Raw genomic sequence first — 25,670 nt, 5'->3', positions numbered from 1 at the left:
TAAAAAAGGTTTTTTGATGCTAGTGGTTGTATTAATTTGGGATCTATCGCATCCCACAACTGTCCCAGACTGTTTGGAATATTTATTTATCGCACAGAATGGAATAGGTCAACCTTTGTACTATGGGGGATAGTAGATTGACATATGCTTGTGCTGTTTGTTAGGCCTACTCATCTTGTTGGCTGACAAAGTAAATGTGGACATCCAATATCTTCAATATGCTCATTGGAATTGGATAAGGACGCGTGCAGTTGCGTCCCCGATGTGTGTTTCTTAACTTGTGAGAAAGACCCGATCACGTGACGGAAAGCCGTGTACACTCAGGGAGAAGAGCATAACACAAGCACTCCGGGCCGCAAAAGGCATAGATTTTTTTAGGGTGCATACGGTCACAAAGGGGATGCCGCTGTGAATTTCCAGGCTTTATCAAGTGCTTGTCAAATTGTGAATGAGAGACCATTGGCTTGTGTACAGCCTTCGTAAAAACAAAGCAGAGCTCATGCCTTTCAAGTGACTTTCATCATGCGGCCTTACAATGTATTAAAAATCCAAACATATAGCCGGACGTTTGTAGAACAACTAAAGTTACATTAGTAACTCTAAATTAAGCATATAGGAGTACTTATTTCTTTGTTAACCACTCAACACAGAATAGTGCGCACTCCCTCAAATCGTTTGGAGAAAATATTTATATTTTGTATTCTTCATACTATTGTCTGTTAAATCAACTAGTGTAGCCCACAGCTATTTGGCATAGCCACATCAGGACAACTCAGAGTATGCTATTATTTTCTTCTGAAAAAGACTAGATTTTCTTCATATCATGTTTCATTAGACCTGTCTAAAATACATACATTTTGTGAAGGTGTAGGCTATATTACATGGATTTATTACACATTTTAAAAGGGCTTGTAGGCTATGTGTGTAGAAGCCAGAGTGTGCAAAGCTGTCATCAAGGCAAAGGGTGGCTACTTTGAAGAATCTAAAATATATTTTGATATAACACTTTTTGTGTTACTACATGATACCATATGTGTTATTTCATAGTTTTGATGTCTTCACTATTATTTCACAATGTAGAATATTGTAAGTATAAAGAAAAACCCTTGAACGAGTAGGTGTTCAAACTTTTGACTGGAAGTGTACATGACAAATCCCAGTCTAGAACAGAGAATGACAGTGATTGCTTTATTCTATACAATACTGTACACAGTCTGTAGGCTCCAGTACATCAGGAGCAATCTACTATACAGAAATGAATGCTGATGGGTGTGATTTATGTTTTTAGGAATAAGTATGTTAATAATCACATCGACCGAAGGCATTCACAAAGCCAAAGTCTAAGCATCAGCAGAGTAGAATTGCACATAGTCCAACGTGTACAATGAGATCCTTTGTCTGTACAAATCACAGTGCAAAATGTTAATTGACTCTACAACCGTCAACATGCTGTAAACGTACCATTCACATGAACCCACATGAATTGTTGAAACCGAAGGGCATTATACACCGTTTGTTCTTTCCACGGGCAGTAGCTGAGACGTGCAGGATATTTTTGAGGGATTCGCCAGGTAGTCGCCAGGTGAAGTCAGGGTCTGGCTGTTTTCTTGGAGAGGCCACATCTCCTGCAATGTGAATGAGGGTTGGTGGGCTGTGTGGTTGCTCATCAGAGGTCTCCTCTGCCTGTAGTTGGCCCACACCTGGAGGATGGTCTCTTTGAATGGCCGTGTGGTCAGGGTGTACAGGATGGGGTTGAGGGCGCTGTTGATGGGCAGAATGAAGATCACCACCCAGGAGCTGATGGTTCCTATTCGGGAAGAAGATTCCATTATTGTCCATTTACTACATGAGCAACGCAAATGTGTTTTTTGTAATCCCATTCTCCCTGTAGACAATATGCATAACATACAGGCAGGGATGGAAATTAAGCTAGAACTAGCCCGTCAGGCCAGTGAAATGGTGTCTTCTCAAATATTGCACGGCAACAAATGTGTACCCTAATGTTACCCAGGCTAGTTGAAATCATGTTCTACTAGCCCAGCGGGCTAGTGCTCAAAAGTTCCATTCCTGTATACAGTACATACATAGAAAGTAGGGGTGAGGTGGGTTGGTGGGCTGAAAGAGAAGATGATGGATGGAGGATGTTCTGTGATGCCAGTCCATTTGTAAACACGCAAACACCCATCCGCCTGGAAGTTTGCTATTCAATTTACAACCAGAAAATAGGATTGATTATGGAACTAATCTGAATGATGCAAATATAACATCTGTAAAAGAGACAAATTGAAATTATTATATGTTGATGTAAGATGGCACTGCATAGTAGCTTACATACGTTTTATAGGCTACAAATTGAGCCTGTCTGGGTTTCCAAATACAATGTATGAAATTATAAAAATTGTCAGATTATGACAGTACTGAAACTCCTACCTGGAATTTCCACCTGCAACAGTGATAGAATCTTGAGGACAAATATGGGTATCCAGCAAAGAGAGTCGGTGATGACGATGGAAAAGAACCTCTTGGCTATGGTCACCTCCTTTTTGATGTGGTTACTATATTTTGTCGTCTGTGTCCCTGTCCTCTGGATGTTGTAGAACATACTCCCATAGGACAGTACAATTATAAGGAATGCAACCAGGTTCAGGCCTGTTGAGGAAAATAAATGAATCAGCTCCTTGGAATTTATTCAATTGTAGATAATGTTAGGTCCATTATTATACAAGGTAAAACATGAAATTGCTTTTACAACACAATTCAAATAATTACTGCAGTTTTACACACAGTGTGGCAACTTTAATGAGACAAAAGCAATGCATTTGTTTTAGCAATGCATTTGTGGTACTTCCTTTGTAACAGATAACAAGATAGATAATTGAAACATTTTCGATAATGGAAAATTGTCTTCTCCACCAACCCCTCATTGAAAGGCTGATAGTGGAACACTGCCACCTACAGTGTAGTAACCCTGAGGCAAATTGCTCAAAGGCACAATGGAAGTATACACTGAGTGTACAAAACATTAGGAACACCTGCTCCTTCATGACAGACTGATCAGGTGAATCCAGGTGAAAGCTATGATCCCTTATTTATGTCACCTGTTAAATCCACTTCAATCCGAGTATAAGAATGGGAAGAGACAGGTTAAAGAAAGATTTTTAAGCCTTGAGACAATTGAGACATGGATTGTGTGTGTGTGCTATTCAGAGGGTGAATGGGCAAGACAAAATATTGAAGTGCCTTTGAACGGGGTATAGTAGTAGCAGAGAAGGCTGATGGGAGGAGCTATAGGAGGACAGGCTCATTGTAATGGCTGGAATGGAATTAATGGATCGGTATCAAACGTATGGAAACCACGTTTGACTCAGTTCCATTGATTTGATTCCAGCCATTAGAATGAGCCAGTCCTCTATAGCTCCTCCCACCAGCTTCCTCAGGGTAGTAAGGTGCCAGGCTCATGGGTTTGAGTGTGTGAAGAACTACAAAGCTGCTGGGTTATTCACACTCAACAGTTTCCTGTGTGTTTTCAAGAATTGTCTACCACCCAAAGGACATCCAGCCAACTTGACACAACTGTGGGACGCATTGAGGACCACCAATGCTTCTGACACCTTGTAGTCCATGCTCCGACAAATTGAGGCTGTTCTGAGGGCAAAAGGCAGTGCAACTCAATATTAGGAAGGTGTTCCTAATGTTTTGTACAATCAGTTTATACAGTAGTTCGGATTCTGACAACAGCAGCCTTCTTGTTGTCAGTTCAGTTGCCAGGCTTGGGAGTTGAACCAGGCAGCAACCCTCTGGCTACTGGCATAAAATGTCTAATAAAATGTAGGCTACATCTATAAAAAAAAATGTAGGCTACATCTAATGAAAGCAGCAGAGAGCCATTGGAACAATTCTCATTTCAGAATGACATTGGAAATAGACTCATTTGACCTTGAATTAGATAAGACACCCACCCAGGAAGATGACGATGGAGTACACCTGCGCCCCCATTGTCTCAGGCTGCTCTGAGTGTAACGGAAAACACACGCCGTTGGTACCATAGAAGTTCCGGAACAATCCTTTGAATACCAGGGGGAGGAAGGCGATGATGAAGCCAATGAACCAGATACTCAGAAGGATCGAGACAGTGCGCCGGCAGCCGGGGGTTAAATACCGGAAGGGGTAGACGATACAGATGTACTTCTCCAGGGTGAGGTAGGTGAGAAGGAGGACAGAGACCTCGGTGGAGAGCATGGCGAGGGAGCCGATCACCTGACACTGGACGCTGTCCATCCAGGCCTGGGCGTGGCGGTTGTACTCACCGCGGAACTTGAGGTCGTAGGCACCAATCATGAAGAGGTAAACGCCCATCAGTCCGTCGGCACCTGGGTGGTGGAATTGCGTTGTTAGAGTAATTACTATTACCAAATTGAACTCAGTATGTGCATTAATACTATCTGCTCAACTTTTTACAGTGAAACGTCATACATCGGTTAACGCTCATTTATTTTCAAATTAACTCCTTGGTTACATGGACTTACTCCATAGTCAATTAATTCTACATTCATTTGAGAGTCATAAAGTGCAGAAAAGAGAAACTGCAGATTTGGAGCAATGCAAACTTCAGTAATGTAATGGGCCAAGCTTTTAGTCTCAGAAGTAGGCCTTCAGAGCATCTACAAGTGGAATGTAAGTACAGCTCAACTTCGACACTTCTGAGGTGTAAATTTGAAGGACAATTTGATTTCAGAGTCAACAATCCATTCAGGGTTAATAACATTGTCATGTACACACCTTGTAATATAACCAGTGCTTAATTTGAGCCGCATCCTGCCAGAACAGGATCTGGCACCTCTCCATTTTGGACTGTTTTGTTCCGGAACCTATTTGACCAGATCCGGTACCTCTCGTGCCATGAAAAATAATTTTCACAGTTTGCAATGTAAAAATTCTAACAAAAGCTATCTTTTTTTATTTATCCGTTATTTTACCAGGTAAGTTGACTGAAAACAAGTTCTCATTTGCAGCAACGACCTGGGGAATAGTTACAGGGGAGAGGAGGGGGATGAATGAGCCAATTGTAAACTGGGGATTATTAGGTGACCGTAATGGTTTGAGGGCCAGATTGGGACTTTAGCCAGGACACCGGGGTTAACACCCCTACTCTTACGATAAGTGCCATGGGATCTTTAATGACCTCAGAGAGTCAGGACACCCGTTTAACGTCCCATCCGAAAGACGGCACCCTACACAGGGTAGTGTCCATAATCACTGCCCTGGGGCATTGGGATATTGTTTTAGACCAGAAGAAAGAGTCCCTCCTACTGGCCCTCCAACACCACTTCCAGCAGCATCTGGTCGCCCATCCAGGAACTGACCAGGACCAACCCTGTTTAGCTTCAAAAGCAAAGTTCATTTGAGTTGCTCTTCATTAATTATCCTGCCCCACAAAAAAAACAATGTGAAAAGTAGATTTTCAGCCTAGGCCTAATATTCTAAGAGTTGATTCGGGTTGGGCCGGCCCTGGTTTAGGGTTTGAGCAACATTTTAACCTTGGTTTGCAACACATGATCAATAGCTTCTTTTTTTAAGTAGCTTAGCTGTGGATTGTAGCAAAATAACAATGAATAGCTTAGTCGAGAATGCGTGGCAAATATGTCAGTGAAAAAACTAAATTGGAAATCACAAGTTGGATAGCAAATGGCTCCTGCTGTAGGCTACCAAAATACAGTATTTGATCAACTTCGATATATTGTTTTACTAAAAACAAGAGCGCGAAAGGATTTTGGCACGAGCGCATCAGCCATCTCCAGCGAGTGAGCTGCGCATCATTGGGTTTTTTAGGACCATAATTTTCTCATATTGTAGCCTACAATATTTGTCTCCACACACCTAGGCCTGGGCTAATGATGGATTCAAGACAAGGTCGTTTTTATTGATCTCATATTCTCAGTTTGTCAGTGTCAAAGTAACCTGCCATTTCGATCATTTGTGTGGTATTAAAAAAGGTTATGCCAAAGTCTCCAGTTGTGTAAAATGATGTGGAATTGCATGAAAGGTGTTTATAAAAGGCCCAATTTTTCCTCTACTCTTTTACTGCTCTGACACTTTTTTCTCATGCGTTCCTGTCACCCCCCTCTCACTCTCACTTTTTGTTCACCGAGTTACAAATGAAGCACTGAATATAACTGATGTTATGAGCAGCAATGACAAACTTTTCTGGTAATATATTAACTTTATCTTAAACCTCCATATTTGCAAGTAAGCTTTAGCCAAACTTTGAAGTCTGTTTGACTCTGCTGAGATGTCCCCTTTTTCAGTAAGCCTTCAATCAACTTAGAGATGATATATTTGCACAAGGAAATCAAACAGAAATGTCACGTAAATTGAATACATATGACATTTCGGTAGAACACAAATTCATCTGGCTGGTGTTTGACTGCAGTCATGATGATGCCAAAACAGACAACATACAGTATTTACCGCTCACATTTCCTCTGTATGGCACGAGACTCTCTGTCTCTTACATGACTCAGTGACTCATTCTATAACATAGCTCTAGACCGTGTCATTGTACTTCCTTTGATGTAGAAAGGTACCAAATGTGCAAATCAAAAAAGCATTTTATCTGAAACATGCCAACATTAAAGTGTAAAGGATGGTGGTGGGTATGCCAAACACATTCTGATCTTCACAAGGATAAGTCCGAAACACATCAAGAGCTTGGGACTATAGGGTTCTACCTGCATTTTTCCCAAAGTTAAATTATTGACAGCCTTGTTCCGTTCAATGTTCTCTACCTATATAATACTCTTAATACTCCAATTAATGTTAAGTTCAAAAGAATACAAGATAAAAATTGCTGACATCATTCAAACCAATGAGGGTTTGGAACTTTAAAGCCAATTCATCTTTTTGCAGATAGATCCTTATAGTCCCAAGCTCTCGATATACTGTATACCTTCAAGGCTTTTTCATTTTTTGGGGTGGGCAGATCAGCTTTAATATTACCTCAAGCCTTGCATACTGTATATCAAAGCTTATTTAAATTGAACAGAAAGGTGTGTCTTACATTGCAGGGTACAGATACAGGGAAAATTCGAGAAATAGCGCTATCCTGCTGACTCCCAAGGAAGTAAGCCATTAACATGTCTCTCTCATTCCCTGGATCACCGTATCTGACATAGCTAGTTTAATAGAGCAGAAAGGTGGGCCTGGCTTGTAGCAAAGGCACAAAGACATGTTATGTAGCTCTCTCTCCAACTCCCACGGTAGTACGAAATAAATATACTATGTATCAATGGTTTGGTGGTGGCCACTGAATGTCAACAGTTCAAAAGCTAAGCCTGCACATCAAAGTTAAAGACCCCAATTCATTTGTTTGCTGAAAAGAAACCTGCAGTGAGGGTTCACTAAGAATGTTCACTCTTGAGTTGTTCACCACGTCTTAATCAACACACCCAGAACATTGTCCCTCTCACAGACATTGCCACTGGATATTGACACATTCTCACCTTCCCTTACAATAATGCGTTGAAGCTTCAGTGTGGTTTTTCTTTATTTGAAGTCAATAAGGGCTGTCCCCGACTAAAAAAATGTTTGGTATACCGAAAGTTGTCTGTTCTTTCGACCCATCAATTGGTCGACAGTTTTAAACTTGTATTTTTTCCCTATAAAGACACGACCTACAGTGCATTTGGAAAGTATTCAGACCCGTTGACTTTTTCCCCTTTTGTTATGTTACAGGCTTATTATAAAATTGATTAAATATTTTTTTTAATCATCAATCGACACACAATACCCCAAAATGACAAAACCCATGACAGAGTTTTTAGAAATGTTTGCAAATGTATTAAAAAAAATGGAAATATAACATTTACATAAGCATTCAGACCCTTTACTCAGTACTTTGTTGAAGCACCTTTGGCAGTGATTACAGCCTTGAGTCTTCTTGTGTATGACGCTACAAGCTTGGTACACCTGTATTTGGTTAGTTTCTCCCAATTCTTCTCTGCAGATTCTCTCAAGCTGTCAGGTTGCATGGGGAGCGTCTCTGCACAGCTATTTTCAGGTCTTTCCAGAGATGTTCGATCAGGTTCAAGTCTGGGCTCTGGCTGGGCCACTCAAAGACATTTGGAGACTTGTCCTGAAGCCACTCTTGCATTGTCTTGGCTGTGTGCTTAGGGTTGTTGTCATGTTGGAAGGTGAACCTTCACCCCAGTGTTGGATCCTGAGCACTCTGGAGCAGGTTTTCATCAAGGATCTCTGTACTTGGCTCCGTTCATCTTTCCCTCGATCCTGACTAGTCTCCCAGTCACTGTCGCTGAAAAACAACACCACAGCATGATGCTACCACCACCATGCTTCACCGTAGTGATGGTGGCAGGCTTCCACCAGACGTGAGACTTGTCATTCAGGCCAAAGAGGTTTCATCAGACTTGGTTTTTCTCTGGATTCATCAGACCAAAGAATCTTGTTTCTCATTGTCTGAGTCCTTTCGGGGGCCTTTTGGCAAACTCCAAGTGGGCTGTCATGTGCTTTTTTACTGAGATGTGGCTTCCGTCTGGCCACTCTACCATAAAGGCCTGATTGCTGGAGTGCTGCAGATATGGTTGTCCTTCTGGAATGTTCTCCCATCTCCACAGAGGAACTCTGGAGCTTTGTCAGAGACCATTGGGTTCTTGGTCACTTCCCTGACCAAGGCTCTTCTCTCCTGATTGCTCAGCTCTAGGAAGAGTCTTAGTGGTTCCAAACCACTTTCATTTAAGAATGTTGAACCACTGTGTTCTTGGGGACCTTCAATGCTGCAGACATTTTTGGTACCCTTCCCCAGATCTGTGCCTCGACACAATCCTATCTCGGAGCTTAATCCTAATTCCGTCGACCTCATGGTGTTACGGCTTTCTTCCGTCGAAGGAGAGGCGGCCCAAAATGCAGCGTGGTTATTTCGATACATGTTTAATAAAAGATAAACACGAACAATACAAAACAATAAACGTAACGAAAACCTAAACAGCCTTATTTTTTTTATTTTTTATAAAAATAATTTATTATCATCAATACCATTCATTCTTTACAACTCATCATTTCCATACAAACTCAAATAGTGGTATTTTAATTTAAACAAAACAAAAACCCCAAACAAAACCTCAGGGGAGCATCTTCCCTCCCCGTCATCCTACAAACTACCTTTCCCTATCTCCCCGTCCCTAATCTATCCCCTTACAAATCTAAATGACACCCAGCCCTAAACCCCCCTTCCACCTCTCCCGGGCAGCATGCTGCCCCCACTTCCTCTCCTCCCTCTTCATCCTCCCCCTCAAATCTCCTTCCACCCTCCTCACTATCCCTTCCACCCCCCAATCTCTCCCTGTCTTCACCATGTTCTGCCTGGCTTCCCACAGCCCCCGTTTAAAGAGACTCATGAGAAGCCAGAGCAGAAACCTGTCCCTATCCGTCCCTCTCGCTCTCCCTACACCTCTCTCTAACCTGGCCCACGTCAATACAAAATCCCCCCTTACCAAACCTAACAACACCCGTGCCCTAGCCCATACTACTCCGGCAAAGGCACAGTCCCAAAAGACATGGCACACAGTCTCCTCCCTGCCACAAGAAGATCTTGGACAGGTGGGGGATTGCACCAAACTATACCGGTACATGATGGAACGTACCGGCAAGCACTTATGGAGGCTCAACCAATTCAGGTCCTTGAGCCTGTTGTCCAGACCCCGCGCCTGCACTCCCTCCCAAACCACTTCCGAGATGCCCACTACAGGCGCCGGACTCCCTGCCTTTCTGACCTCCTCGTACAGGTGCCTGTGATCTAAAACTACTCGGGCAACTTCAACCTCAGGGTGCTCACGCAGCCACTTGGCCGCATGACCAAAGTGCCACGGCAGCTGTTCCGCCCGAGGACCCGTGTTAGACCACACCATTACGCTTCTCGCCTGATACGAGAAGAACACCCGCAGGAGGTAACCGGACGGGTGTATCACTGGATGAGCAAGCTCCGTTAACAAGAAAGAAACAAAAATTGCGTCCAGTTTGAGGGGGAAATGTGGTACCCCCCTACCTCCCTCCCCGATGGGACAAAGCATGCGTGCCCTGGCGACCCACTCGCACCTGCCATTCCACATGAACTGAAACACAAGCCTCACTAGAGGCCTCCTCAGACTAGCCGGCAATGGGTAGATGTACGCCAAATACAAAAGAGACGGCAACACATCCACCTTTAGAACCAGGACTTTGCCCATAAAAGACAAATACCTAGCCTTCCACATTGCTAGCTTCCTCTGTACCACTGCGATACGCATGTTCCAGTTTAGCGTCGCTGAGCCGGAGGTCTCAAAATGGACCCCGAGAATCCTCAGGGCCCCCTCACAGAGAGATAACCCCCCGGGCACATCCGTTCTACCGCGCCATCTTCCGAAAAACTTGACGGAAGACTTTGCATGGTTCAGAACTGCTCCCGACGCTCGGGTGAAATCCCCAAAGATGGCAAGGGACCTTGTCAGGCACGAGTCCTTGCACAGCAGCAAGGAAGTGTCGTCGGCGTACTGCGTCATCTTAACACGCAGCCCACCACTTCCAGGGATCAACAAGCCTTCCACCCCTGTGTCTGCCCTAATGGCAGCCCCCAGAGGCTCCATGTACAGAACGAAGAGGAGAGCCGAGAGTGGGCACCCCTGCCTGACCCCAGACGAGAGGTCAAAAACGTCACCCAAGTGACTATTTACACTAACTCGGCACCCCGCTCCGACATATAATGTACGAATCCATCCTATGAACTTCTCCCCAAATCCTAATCGACCTAACACTCTGAATAAAAATGATCTATTCACGCGATCAAAGGCTTTCGCCTGATCTAGCGCTGCTACCATTAAAGGCAGTCCTCTATCTTCAACCCAAGCGATGGAGTCCCTGATTAACTGTAGGTTCCATCTAATAGAGCGGCCCTCTACCCCGCACGTCTGATCCTCATGGACGACGTAGGGAAGGGCTGTGCGCAACCGGTCTGCTAAAACCTTTGCAAGTAGCTTGTAATCTACACACAGCATGGTCAACGGCCGCCAGTTGCCAAGGTCTGTTACTTCCCCCTTCTTATATAAAAGTGACAGCACACCAACAGCCATTGATCCCCCCGGGACCCCCGTCTCAAGGATGGCCTTCAAGACTTCGAGGACCACTGGTCCAAGTTTACCCCAAAACTTGAGATAAAACTCAGCCGGCAGCCCATCTATCCCAGGCACCTTCCCTTTTCCCATCCTTCTAAGAGCGCTCTCAACCTCTTCTAGTGAGATCTGGGCCTCCATCACTTCTCTAATGTCCTCCGGCAACCGCCTGGACAAGTGTTCTAAAAACACATTTCCCTGCTCTACATCTATTTCCCTTTCCTTAAATAAACCTTCGAAATGATCAGTTGTCACCCTGACCATATCCTCTGGTTCTCTAACTATACTACCATTTTCTTCCCTAACGCCATGCATTACCTTCCTACTCTGTCTGGCCCTAACCGACTTAAAGAACATAGCAGAACAAGTCTCATTATGTTCTAGAAAGCCACTATGCGCACGCTCCAGGAAAGCTCGAGCCTTCCGCTCCTGCAACTCCCTGAGCTGCGCCTTTAGGGTTGCGGATCTCTCCCAGTCAAACGACCCGCCGAGGTTGCCTGCCTCGTACTCGAGTTCAATTAACCTTTGGATACGATCCACCTCCCTCCTCTCCTCCCTTTTTTTCCTCTTGCAATATCCTATTATAAAAGCCCTAATCCTCACCTTAACTAAATCCCACCACTCTACCACCCCCTCGCACATGGACCGGAGACCCTCAAGCCTCCAAAAGAAACCATAAAACCCGTCAACAAAAGCCTGCTCCTCCAGCACATCCCGATCTAGCTTCCAGTACCCCCTACCAAAGAGGCAGACTGGCGACCCCACCTGCAGGAGCACCCCGTCGTGATCCGAAAAAAAACAGGCAACAGCCGCCCAGACAACTTACCCAAAGACCTGGGTACAAAAATATAGTCGAGCCTCCGCTCAACCCCCCTGGAGTTGCGCCATGTAGGACCGTCCATTTTCGGAGTAGTGTGCATACCACCATCTACCAGACCATGGCAAGCCATTAGCCTGGCAATGGCGCCTGCACTGCTATCCCCCCCTCTTCCTAAATCTGTATTAAAATCCCCCCCTATCACTAATTTCCTATTTGTGACACACAGGGGCGTCAGACAGTCCACCATCTCCCTCCTGTCTGCCACCTCCTGTGGTCCATACACCACCACTAATCTAAAATTACAATCCCTTATCGTGACATCCACCCCTATAACCCTCCCCTGCATTACCACAAAAGAATCCTCCACTTTAACCTCCCTGTGCCCACACAAAATCCCTACCCCCGATGAGTGCACCCCCCCAACACCCCAAACCGACTCCCCCTTGTCCCACTCCCTCTTAAACCTATTAACATCCCCTCCATCCCTCAGGTGAACCTCCTGTAAAAAACAAAAATCAAACCCCACACCCTCCAAATAACTAAAAACCGCCCTCCTCTTAACACAATCCCTTAAACCCCTTACATTTAAACTAACAAAAGTAAAATCAGACCCCATGAAAGAATAAAATAAAAACATGTAATACACTCAAATTCTAAACCCAGACAGAAAAAAACAAAAACAGGAGACTCACCCGATGCTCCCCTGCTCCATATCTACCGGTGATGACACCATCTGTACTCCCAACATCCCCCCCTCTTCCTCCATCTCACCAACCCAGGATGCAGGAATAGTGTTTGGCTCCGGGGTGCCCTGCACCCTGGGTCTACCCCCACAATCCTCCCCCTCCCCAGTGCTGCAGCTGGATTGGAAAAAATTCGGGGAGGCTGAGTCCCCAAACAAAAAACTCCCCACCTCCTCCTGTACCCAGTCCTGAGTCCTGTTAGGTGTGTCCCCACCCAACAGATATTGAGAGCCTGTGAAAACCAGCAGCAACCCAGAGGTTTCTCCCACCCCCATCACTCTCTTGGCCATCCCCTCCCTCTCACTGTCGGCCAATCGCTCCCTCCTCTTCATTCTCTTCTTTGGTGATGACGGCAGTGGAGAGATACCAACCCCCCCGCCCGCCAGCTCCTCCACCATACCCCTCATCTCTTCCACCAGGGCACATTCCCCCCAGTCCACTTGCTCTTCCACCGTCTCCTTCTCCACCACTCCTCCATCGCTTTCTTCTCTCTCATGCTCCTCCACTCGGTTGCCGTCTTCCGCCGCTTTTCCTGGTTCTCCTACTCCCGTGCCTTCCGTTTCCTTCTCTCCTCCTTCCGCCGCTTCTTGCTCCTCCTCCTTCCTTGTGGCCTTCCCCTCTGGACCTGTACTCTGATCATGAGGCGTGCTTCCTTCCCCTCCTCTTCTTCCCCCATCCCCCGCCCCTGCTCCCCCCCCAGCCGCAGACGCATATGACCGCTGACGGGCCGGGCACCCCCGCCACAGGTGTGCTGACGAGCCACACCCATGGCACGTCTTAGGCTTGTCACAATCCCTCGCCTCATGATCCTCAGATGCACAAAATCTGCATTTTCTTGTACTGCATGAGGCGAATATGTGACCGTAGGCCATACAGCGTCTGCAAAATGGGGGCTGACGTGCATAAAACAACGTCCCCCTGTCAGCCCCTAGGGAGAACATAGCAGGAGGATGGAGGTAGCCACCATGTCCCTTTGGGTCCTCTCTGAGGAGGGCCTGGAAACCTCTCCTCCCATTCCAAAACCCAAGGGAGTCTTTGAGGTGCCTTGCTGAGGAGACGTTATCCATATATCTCCCCAGAAAAGCCCTCACCTCTTCGTCCTTAACGTAAGGGTTGTAAATGTTGACAGTTACAACCCTAAAATTATTCTTCGCCAGGCTTGTTATTTCGTAGTGGCACATCGGCCTCTCACCTCCCACTGCTCTTGCCCTTCTCAGGATATCATCGTGTTTTGCCTCTGTATATAGTGCCACGTCGTATGCTCCCTCCAACGAGTTGCCTTGGAAACAAAACACGTCCTTCACCGTCAGCTTTAGAATCCCCATCAATATTATCCTTCCAAAAGATTCCCGTCCTAAAGGCTCCATCTCTTTTTCCTTCCAAGCAAACCTAATCGTGTTAGCCAGCCCAATCCCAGGGACCGACCGTGTTGATGTATTTAGCACCATCTCCGCAAGGAGAATGGCGCTCGTTCTCTTCTCTTCCAAAACAAGTGAAAAGAAAAAAACCAAAAGTGACTGAGCCTATCTGGTGCAACAAACACAGAGACAGGAACAATCACCCACGAAACACTCAAAGAATATGGCTGCCTAAATATGGTTCCCAATCAGAGACAACGATAAACACCTGCCTCTGATTGAGAACCACTCCAGGCAGCCATAGACTATTCTAGACAACCCCACTAACCACAATCCCATGACCTACAAAAACCCCAAGACAAAACACACCACATAAATAACCCATGTCACACCCTGGCCTGACCAAAATAATAAAGAAAACACAAAATACTAAGACCAGGGCGTGACACATGGCCTGGTTTTTGCTCTGACATGCACTGTCAATTGTGGGACCTTATATAGACAGGTGTGTGTGCCTTTCCAACTGATGTCCAATCAAATTTAATTTACTACAGGTGAACTCCAAGTTGTAGAAACATCTCAAGAATGATCAATTGAAACAGGATACACCTGAGATCAATTTCAAGGCTCATGGCAGAGAGTCAGAATATTTATGTAAATAAGGTATTTCTGGGTTTTTTAATTTTGTAAATAAATTTAATTTCTAAAACCAGTTTTTTGCTTTGTCATTATGGGGTATTGTTTGTAGATTGATGAGGAAAAAAATAAATGTTATACATTTTAGAATAAGGCTGTAACATAAAAAAAGTGGTAAAGTTAAGGGGTCTGAGTACTTTCCGAATGCACTGTATGTGTTTTAGGAAAATCATCTATATATTTATTAAGCTTGTCTGATGCTTTAAGCTCACTGTTTAATGAAATAAGACACATATTACTCAAAAGGGAGCCAGAGATCGACATAACCAGAAGAACAAAAATCTTAACCTGTCCCAACCATCATCCACCCGCTCTTACTGGCTTTCACAGATTCTGCAGTTACTCTCCTGAAGTTCCCGGTAATAGGCTACATGAGGAGTCAGCTAACTTTCTTATGTGGAATGCAAATTTATCTTACAATTTCTACAGATCTGCGTGCCAGTTATGGTTTTCATATGCACATTTTCATTAAACTATTTCATTTCTAATTACGTCTTCCCATCTCGAAATCATTGTCATGTGGTTAATTAAAATTAGATCCAAATCTAAATGAAAATGATACAAACCTAAAAAGTAACTTCTATTTCCAACTATGTAAAAATAGCCTCATAAAGCCAACAACAACAAAAAAGAGTAGCCTGCAGGTAGAAAATATCCTGATATGAAGAAATCCTATAAATCACATTGGCTACGCATGGACTATGTGCAACAAACTTGAAACATTATATCAGCTTTGGGTCCAGGCTATAGATCCTTGCAGAATTGTATAAAATATTCTGGCCCCTCAGAGTTTCCTGTACCAGTGAGCTCGGGACAGACACAGCTGTAAGCTATTTTCGGAAGGTAAGTTATTAGGTAGGTCTATTTAATGACGTTTCCACTGTATCAGAGCATTACATTTTCCCTTTCATACTGAGTGGTTATCGATAGGGAGAGAGCTGGAAAGATTTTTCAAATACATTGAGGAATTATTATCATTCTCAATGGACGTAAAAACAGACGTTGTTTTCTTGCTTTTTAAGGTGAAGAAAACATTACTTTGATAAGCTCCACAGGTTATTAGTGGTAGTCCATTAAGCCAATCCGAAATACTATCAGATCCCCAAATGGGCACATTTATAGGCCTACTTCTATGCGTAATCAGGTATATATTAAAATAATATATTGAATGCATTAACAGACATTACCGTAACTGAACAAATATTGTAGATTAGGAATTAACGGTAAATGTACTGCTGGTGATATACAGTATGTAATGGGAACTTGATAGACACTAACAATCAAATGCAAACAATTGAATGTGGACTGTGCCATCCCTGCGGCCTCTGCAATGAATTAGTTCACTAAAATGGGTGTGAATAAGCGAGGTATCTTGTGTATCAAAACAATAAATTATATATATACTGTAGTACCAGTGAAAAGTTTTTTTTTGTTGAATTTTTACCCCTTTTTCTCCCCAATTTCGTAGTATCCAATTGTTGTAGTAGCTACTATCTTGTCTCATTGCTACAACTCCCGTACGGGCTCAGGAGAGACGAAGGTTGAAAGTCATGCGTCCTCCGATACACAACCAACCAAGCCGCTGCTTCTTTAACACAGCGCACATCCAACCCGGAAGCCAACCGCACCAATGCGCCGGAGGAAACACCGTGCACCTGGCCACCTTGGTTAGCGTACACTGCGCCCAGCCCGCCACAGGAGTCGCTGGTAGTGAAGATATCAAAACTATGGAATCATGTAGTAGCCAATTTTTTTTTAAACAAATCAAAATATATATTATATTTGATAGTCAAAGTAGCCACCCTTTGCCTTTGATGACAGCTTTGCACACTCTTGGCATTATCTCAACCAGCTTCATGAGAAATGCTTTTCCAACAGTCTTGAAGGAGTTCCCACACATGCTGAGCACTTATTGGCTGCTTTTTCTTCACTCTGCAGTCTAACTCATCCCAAACCATCTCAATTGGGTTAAGGTCAGGTGATGGTGGATGCCAGGTCATCTGATGCAGCACTCTATCACTCTCCTTGGTCAAATAGCCCTTACACAGCCTGGAGGTGGGTTTTGGGTCATTGTCCTGTTAAAAAACAAATTATATTCCCACTAAACTTAAACCAGATGGGATGGCGTATCACTGCAGAATGCTGTGGTAGCCATGCTGATTAAGTATCCCTTGAATTCTAAATAAATCACTGACAGTGTCACCAGCAGAGCACCATCATACCTCCTCCTCCTCCATGCTTCACGGTGGGAACCACACATACAGAGATCATCCGTTCACCTACTCTGCGTCTCACAAAGACAAGGAGGTTGGAACCCAAAAATCTCAAATTTGGACTCATCAGACCAATGAACAGATTTTCACCGGTCCAATGTCCATTCCTCGTGTTTCTTTGTCCAAGAAAGTCTCTTCTTTTTCATTTGTGTCCTTTAGTGGTGGTTTCTTTTGCAGCAAATTAACTTTTAACAAGGCACACCTGTTAATTGAAATGCATTCCAGGTGACTACCTCATGAAGCTGGTTGAGAGAATGTCAAAAGTGTGCAAAGCTGTCGTTAAGGCAATGGGTGGCTACTTTGAAGAATCTCAAATATAAAATATATTTGGATTTTTTTAACACTTTTTTTGTTACTACATGATTATTTCTTAGTTTTGATGTCTTAACTATTATTCTACAATGTAGAAAATAATCAAAAATAAAGAAAAACCCTGGAACGAGTAAGTGTGTCCAATCCTTTGACTGCTACTATATTTGTTTATTTATTTATTTGCTACTGCTTGACAAAAAAAACAGGCTGTTGGTCGACCGAATATCGACCAAACAGTCGACCAGTCTAATATTTGGGGCCAGCCCTAAATCAATTGAATCAGGACCTGAGTTGAATTGATATGAAAGGTGTCTCTTACAACATAGGGAGATGATACACATGGCATGGAGCTTGTTCTCCGATCGGATGTAGGAGCGCATGCAGATGACAAAGATGTTGCCGAAGCACGTGGTGGCCGACACCACCCAGACGAAAACCCTCAGGACGATGTTGGCCAGGAGGTCCTCGAAGGACGAGATGCCGTCCGTGTTGGGCTTGCAGCTGCGCACGTGAGGGGCGTAGCCGCAGTACTGGAACTTCTTAAAGTAACTAAACACAAAGAGAAGGGAAATCAATTACCAGGTTGAAAGCATCATTTTGAGTCAAAATGCAAGCCGAGATCTACTGTTAAGAAAACGTAAGCATATTCATCATTAACCAGTTCGAAACAGTTCTCTAACAATGAGGTTTGTCCAGTAGGTTATAGGCCCCATACATTAGCACTGCATATTGGCTCAGCTTGAATTGCCCTGCCAATGTTGTTCTCAGACCATTTTGAAATTATATTTCAAAATTGTAGGTAGCCTATTTGATCACACTAGTAATATATAATTTGTTGTATTACTTGTGAGGCACAGCTGAGGGAGTGTAATAATTTGTTTGTTTTTTACTGGACTGATGGCCTGCATCTGATGGTCAGTCTGAGGGCAGGGAGCAGCAGTGAGGATCCTGCTCACCCAACTCACCATCCCTGCACTGTGAAAAGGGGACACAGTCTTCCAGCTGATGGTGAAACTTAAGTCGCACTGCACTGCCTTATTTCTGCCTCATACATCAATTTATGGTGTTACTCCATGACCAGAAAAAGTGATATATTCCTCGATATTAAAAAATAAACAAGACGCAAATAATAACGTAAGTTTATCGAAATAGTTTGCTAAAGGCTACTCATTCATTACAGCTGCAGTGCTGGTAACACACATTTTATGGCTTATAAAACTGTTGACAGTTCTGAATAACAACTTAAACATGAACTTACTCATATAAACAGCAGCTCTATGCTGTATTCATTGAGTCTCTCTCTAGTCATGTTTTTTTTTTAAATGTGAAAAAAGAAAATCTCACATTATAAACTGCTGTGCGCTTGAGGCTTCTTTTTACAGACTGTGGCGCAAGAAAACTGCAGACACTGTGATCTGAACTATTGGTCAGCGGTAGGTCTATAGGCAATGTTCGCTCACATTTTTGGGGGCACTGAGCAAATTGTAGGTCTTGTGAGTGGGAACTTGAACATTGTGAGAATTTTGTGCAACTTCTGGTGTGCATTTACAGTTTTAGACAGTAGCCAATTATTATATTTTTATTCAACTAGGCAAATCAGTTAAGAACAAATTCTTATTTACAATGACGGCCTACACCGGCCAAACCCGGACGACACTGGGCCAATTGTGCACCGCCCTATAGGACTCCCAATCATGGACAGTTGTGATACAGCCTGGATTCGAACCAGTGCAGCGGTAGTGACGCCCCAAGCACTGAGATGCAGTGCCTTAGACCGCTGCGCCACTCGGGAAGCTATTTGTGCATAATGTAGGTCTACCAACAACACCCAATGGAGCAAATCTCATAACATTTTCACATGGGAATAGCTTTTGATTTCTAGGGCCTACAGCAGCCTACTGTATATGTGGTGTTCAATGCAGGCCTACATTGCAACTTTTAAAGTTTCTAAATTATGAAGGGGTTGACATGAATTCATGATTTTCTGTAAAATCATGGGTCAAATAGGTGACTGTAAATTGTATTGTATGATGCAAGAAACCACTTTATAAAATAAATTATTATTGCCATACAGAGAATTACACAATGTAGAATAACCCTTTCCTATTGGCTTAGTTACATATTCAAGCCTGTCTCAAAATACAACACTGCCCCTTTAATTAAGACATAGGCTAAGCTTTTTACTGGACTGGTTTTTCAAAGACAGATTGAAAATGGCGCCGGAGAGGATGGGGGACGTTTTACATCCTCCTATCCAACTGCTATTTTGTTTGTTTTTTTGCAACTTTTTTTTAACGTAAAGTTGCTGCTACCGTTTCTTATGAAGAAAAGACGGAGAAAACGGGACATTAAAAACTGTAATATCTTACCGAGTCATGGCTGAACGACAACACGGATAATATAGAGCTGGAGGGATTTTCCGTGCACCGGCAGAACAGAGAAGCTATGTCTGGTAAGACGAGGGTTGGGGGTGTGTGTCTATTTGTCAATAACAGCTGGTGCGCGATGTCTAATATTAAAGAAGTCTCGAGGTATTGCTCGCTAGAGGTAGAGTGCCTTATGATAATCTGTAGACCACACTATCTACCAAGAGATTTCTCATCTATATTATTCGTAGCCGTCTATTTACCACCACAGACCAATGCTGGCACTAAGACTGCACTCAACCAACTCTATAAGGCCATAAGCAAACAAGAAAATGTTAATCTAGAAGCTGCGCTTCTAGTGGCCGGGGACTTTAATGCAGGCAAATTAAAATCCTTTTTACCTAATTTCTACCAGCATGTCATATGTGCAACCAGAGGAAAAACATCTCTAGACCACCTTTTCTCCACACAGATACATACAAAGCTCTCCCTCACATTCCATTTGGCAAATATGACCATCATTCCATCCTCCTGATTCCTGCTTAAAAGGAAAAACTAATGCAGGAAGTACCAGTGACTCGCTCAATACGGAAGTGGTCAGATGACGCAGATGCTACGCTACAGGACTGTTTTGCTAGCACAGACTGGAATATATTCCGGGATTCATCCAATGGCATTGAGGAGTATACCACCTCAGTCATCGGCTTCATCAATAATTGCATCGACGACGTCGTCCCCACAATGACCGCACGTAAATATCCCAAACAGAAGCCATGGATTACAGGCAACATCTGCATTGAGCTAAAGGCTAGAGCTGCCGCTTTCAAGGAGAGGGACACTAATCCAGACGTTTATAAGAAATCCTGCTATGCCCTCAGACGAACCATGAAACAAGCAAAGCGTCATTACAGGATTAAAATTGAATCCTACCACACCGGCTCCGAAAACTATTATGGACTGCAAAGGGAAACCCAGACGCGAGCTGCCCAGTGACGCTAGCCTACCATCACTCATTCATATATCTTTATGTACATATTCTTTATCCCTTTACACTTGTGTGTATAAGGTAGTAGTTTTGGAATTGTTAGGTTAGATTACTCGTTGGTTATTACTGCATTGTCGGAACTAGAAGCACAAGCATTTCGCTACACTCACATTAACATCTGCTAACCATGTGTATGTGACAAATACATTTGATTTGATTTTGATTTGAAATACCTTGTATGCTTGCTTCGAGGCAAGCAACACTGAAGCATGCACGAGAGTACCAGCTGTTCTGGACGACTGTGTGATAACACTCTCGGTAGCTGACAAGTGTCTTCACTGACATTTTCAACTTCTCCCTGACCGAGTCTGTAATAGCTACATGTTTCAAGCAGACCACCATAGTTCATGTTCCCAAGGAAGCGAAGGTAACCTGCCTAAGTGATTACCACCCTGTAGTACTCACGTTGATAGCCATGAAAGGCTGGTCATGGCTCACATGAACAGCATCCTCCCGGATACCCTAGATCCACTCCAGTTCCCATACCGCCCCAACAAATCCACAGATGACGCAATCTCAATCGCACTCCACACTGCCCTTTCACACCTGGACAAAAGGAACACCTATGTGAGAATGCTGTTCATTGACTACAACTCAGCGTTCAACACCATAGTGCCATTTCTAAGGACTCTGGGACTGCGCAACTGGATCTTGGAATTCCTGACGGGCCGCCCCCAGGTGGTAAGGGTAGGCAACAACACGTCTGCCACGCTGATCCTCTGGGGCCCCTGAGGAGTGTGTACTTAGTCCCCTCCTGTACTCCCTGTTCACCCACGACTGCGTGGCCAAACACAACTCCAACACCATTATGTTTGCTGACGACACAACAGTGGTAGGCCTGATCACCGACAATGATGAGACAGCCTATAGGGAGGAGGTCAGAGACCTGTCAGTGTGGTGCCAGGACAACAGCCTCTCCCTCAATGTGAGCAAGACAAAGGAGCTGATCGTGGACTACAGGAAAAGGCTGGCCGAAGAGGCCCCCATTAACATCGACAGGGCTGTAGTGGAGCAGGTCGAGAGTTTTTCAAGTTCCTTGGTGGCCACATCACCAACGAACTATGGTCCAAACACCAAGACAGTCGTGAAGAGGGCACGATAACACATCCCCCCCCCCAGGAGACTGAAAAGGTTTGGCAAGGGTCCCCAGATCCTCAAAAAGTTCTACAGCTGGTACACTCGATACCGGTTCCCCCTGTATATAGCCTCGTTATTGTTATTTTATTGTGTTACTTTTTTTTACTATTTTTTACTTTAGTTTATTTGGTAAATATTTTCTGAACTATCCTTGAACTGCACTGTTGGTTAAGCGCTTGTAAGAAAGCGGTAAGGTCTACACTTCTTGTATTCGGTGCATGTGACAAAGTTTGATTTGATTTGAAATGTAGCCTACACGTTTTGTGCTCTTATAGGAAGCAGTACCTCCCCATTGTTGACCTATACTTATATAACTGGGCTAATAACTCGCTAACCTGCAATGAATATCAACAAATGTGCACACGCTTGGCTCTGATCTAAACTGATCTGAAAAGTCCATTTACTCGCGGGGATTGAAAGCTTTGCTCGTGGGCTACCGCCAGTTGCACGCGCTTCAATAGAATTCCGTTGCACTCTTGCTCTGCCTATACCAAAATCACAGACTCAGTCTTGCAAAGTTAAATTTGTTTTGGTTTGTTGCATTGAAAAGGGCCTGATATGATGTTGATTCGCTCACGGAAAAAATGTTGATCTATATAGTGCAAACTAATGGGGCAAACTCATGGAATTTCAATCTCTTGCATCTCTGCGCAGAATTGCATTTATTCTCTGCAGCAGTCCTGGAGGAAGTTCCCACGAGCGCAGTTTAGAGGGAACATTGCCTATAGGTGTACTTGATTTGCTCTCTGGGCCTGCCGGATAGATAGAGTTCCATCTTCAGACACATGAAACCGATCAAAATCTGAAAACTTTTGGACTTCCGGCACTGGGGGCTGCTGAATCAAGTGCACCTACAGGCAACACTGCGAAACGAATAAATAAAATAGGAACGCAAAGGCTTTATCATTGGGTTTTTTACAGAAATGTTTGGTGATCGAGGAGGAATGGCTTGGAGATCGACCTCTCGATCGGATTCGACCGGTTGGTGACCACTGCTCTAGGCAGTTCATGATCTGAAGCAATATGGGAGTAAGCTCTACCTCTACCTCTGATAGGCTAGGTGGTATTTCTGCCATATTGCTTACATCTATTATGTCCTTTCAGATCTACACAAGTCCCTAGTGTGTAGGGGTAAGGAATTGTTTCAGGGCACCTATCTGGATAGGATGCACATCCAAAGGTTGCATAGAAGCAAGATACAAAGTTGTGCAGCATATAGTGAGAGGACAAGTATTTGGTTTCAAATTCATCTCATCATGGACCAACAGTGTTTTGGGATGACCTTATTCACAGTCAGATCAATTATGTATTGCACAGCTAGTGATCACACAGTTGGGAGTGAACATCTTGAAGCTTCAGATAAGGACCTGGGGCCAGATTGACTAGGAATCTTTTACAATAGTGGTGGAAAATTTTCCAAATGCAATGGTTTGAAAGATAAAAGGAAGAGCACAAGTTAAAGTAAATGTTGGGATGAGGGATAATAACTAAGAGGTGCAAATGCTTTTTAAATAAAAATCATGAAACTCAAATATTATTTTGCCAGGTAAAAATGTGCATAGGATTTTGTTCAAAGTGTTTTTGTTCAAAGTGTAATGTCGGGTTTGATCATCAAATTAATTTGACAAAACAAAATGAACAAACTACTCACATGTGGGTCAATTGTTTGAGTGGTTCAAACATCCTTCGCTGTATGTTCCCAATCTCGATTCCCTCTATGCTCCTAAAAAACACAAACAAACGTTGTTTCCCTTAGGAGCTCACAAAAAAACAAACTAAACAAAATATTTGAATTTCAGAGACCGTCTTTGCAACACTCTTTCCCCCAAAATTGTGTGTCTTTTACACCTTTTTTGGGGGGAAAGCTTTGATGTATGACCTAAAATGCTATTTGTTTTCTTTCCTGATATGTGTGAATTAGGGAATTCCTCATGTGTGGGCCAGTGAGTGCACTCTGTTCCAATAGGATAACACATAAAACACATTGCATGTTATGTAGCCACATAATTGTATTGTATGATAAAAGGGTGCACATTGGAAGGTCACGTGCCTTTTGGTCTGGGCATGATGCAAGCTATGATTATATGTGAAATTGCATGGAATAGATCATGGGTTTCTCGTAAGTCTGAAAGGGCCACAGAAATGGATGTAATAGAGAAGATGTACTAACTCTACACAACATATATTGGGATGCAAACTCAAAATGTAACAATATTTCAACTCTATATCTGACATGGTACAGTTGTCTTCTTTATTTAAGTCCATAACCATACTTTTGTTTAAAAGTACATTTGTTTAAAACTACCAAGCAACTGTGTGACCCTGATTTAGCCCACTGCAGTAAAAGTTAAGAAAATATATTGAGCATTTTATTCCAAAAACAGCCACACTGTTGTAATAGTATGATGTGTGACTATGCTGAGTGAAGTGCTAACATTAGTAGAATTGCATTTTAAGTTTAGTTTGGCAATGCTAGTCCCTGTGTATTTTGATTTGTAGGTATCCAATGTTAGCTAACTAGCTAGCTGTGATAATGTTGCTATTGTTGTAGAAAACCCTTGTTGTTACTAGCCAGACAAAGGAACAATTTAATTCAATCTTCATAATCCCATATAATTATATATATATATATATTATTTGCTTGCTTGCACAACATATTTTCTCCCTTTTGTTGTCACTCCTGTCACCTTGTTCTCTGATTGTCTTTAAGTATAGTTGTCAGCCACTGAGGAGCATTGCCATTTCATGGTTTAGAGCAGTCCATTGACTGCTTAAGAGGTAAGGAAAAAAACACACTACATCACCAAAAGTATGTGGACACCTGCTCGTCAAACATCTTCTTCCAAAATCATGAGCATTAATATGGAGTTGGTCCCCCTTTCGCTACTATAACTGCCTCCACTCTTCTGGGAAGGCTTTCCACTAGATGTCGGAACATTGCTGCGGGGACTTGCTTCCATTCAGCCACGATTTTGGGCGATTTAGGCCTGGCTTGCAGTCAGCGTTCCAATTCATCCCAAAGGTGTTCGATGGGGTTGAGGTCAGGGCTCTGTGCAGGCCAGTCAAGTTCCTCCACACCAATCTCGACCAACCAATTCTGTGTGGAACTAGCTTTGTGCACGGGGCCGTGTCATGCCTTCCCCAAACTGTTCCCTTCAATGGAACTAAGGGGCCTAGCCCGAATCATAAAAAACAGCCCCAGACCATTGTTCCTCCTTCACCAAACTTTACAGTTAGCACTATGCTTTCGGTATGGTAGCATTCTACTGGCATCCACCAAACCCAGATTCGTCCAACGGACTGCCAGATGGTGACGCGTGATTCATCACTCCAGAGAACGCGTTTCCACTGCGCCAGAGTCCAATAGTGGTGAGCTTTACTCCACTCCAGCCGTCGCTTAGCATTGCGCATGGTGATTTTAGGCTTCATGAAGCTCCCAACGAACAGTTATTGTGCTGACGTTGCTTCCAGATGCAGTTTGGAACTCTCGGTAGAGAGCGTTGCAACCAGGACAGATTTATTTTACGAGCTTCAGCACTCTGTAGTCCGGTTCTGTGAGCTTGTGTTGCCTACCACTTCACGGCTAAGCCGTTGTTGACGTAGATGTTTCCACTTCACAATAACAGCACTTACAGTTGATCGGGGCAGCTCTAGCAGGGCAGAAGTCTACGTACTTTTGTATAAACAGTTGAAGTTGGAAGTTTACAAACACCTTAGCAAAATACATTTAAACTCAAGTTTCACAATTCCTGACATTTAATCAT

At 43.6% G+C, this 25,670-nt stretch overlaps 1 protein-coding gene across 1 annotated transcript in view; it reads right to left on the bottom strand.

Annotated features, from left to right (window-relative positions):
• Positions 1-1,175: 1,175 nt before the first annotated feature.
• The window catches only part of LOC110505132 (relaxin receptor 1-like), a 95,175-nt gene continuing 70,680 nt past the window's right edge, over positions 1,176-25,670 (bottom strand). The window contains exons 13-17 of the mRNA XM_021584128.3: positions 23,558-23,629; positions 17,678-17,907; positions 3,960-4,370; positions 2,431-2,649; positions 1,176-1,807 (exon numbers count right to left, since the gene is read on the bottom strand). Of these exons, the coding sequence (XP_021439803.3) occupies positions 1,503-1,807; positions 2,431-2,649; positions 3,960-4,370; positions 17,678-17,907; positions 23,558-23,629 (1,237 nt within the window). The 3' untranslated portion in view covers positions 1,176-1,502. The remainder of the gene's footprint in view (positions 1,808-2,430; positions 2,650-3,959; positions 4,371-17,677; positions 17,908-23,557; positions 23,630-25,670) is intronic.

The sequence above is a fragment of the Oncorhynchus mykiss genome, chromosome 25 (genome assembly GCF_057628025.1).
Source record: "Oncorhynchus mykiss isolate SJ-2025 chromosome 25, ASM5762802v1, whole genome shotgun sequence".
Classification (NCBI taxonomy): Eukaryota; Metazoa; Chordata; class Actinopteri; order Salmoniformes; family Salmonidae; genus Oncorhynchus; species Oncorhynchus mykiss.
Note: the sequence above shows the minus strand (reverse complement) of the source record. Positions and strands in the feature narration are given on the sequence as shown.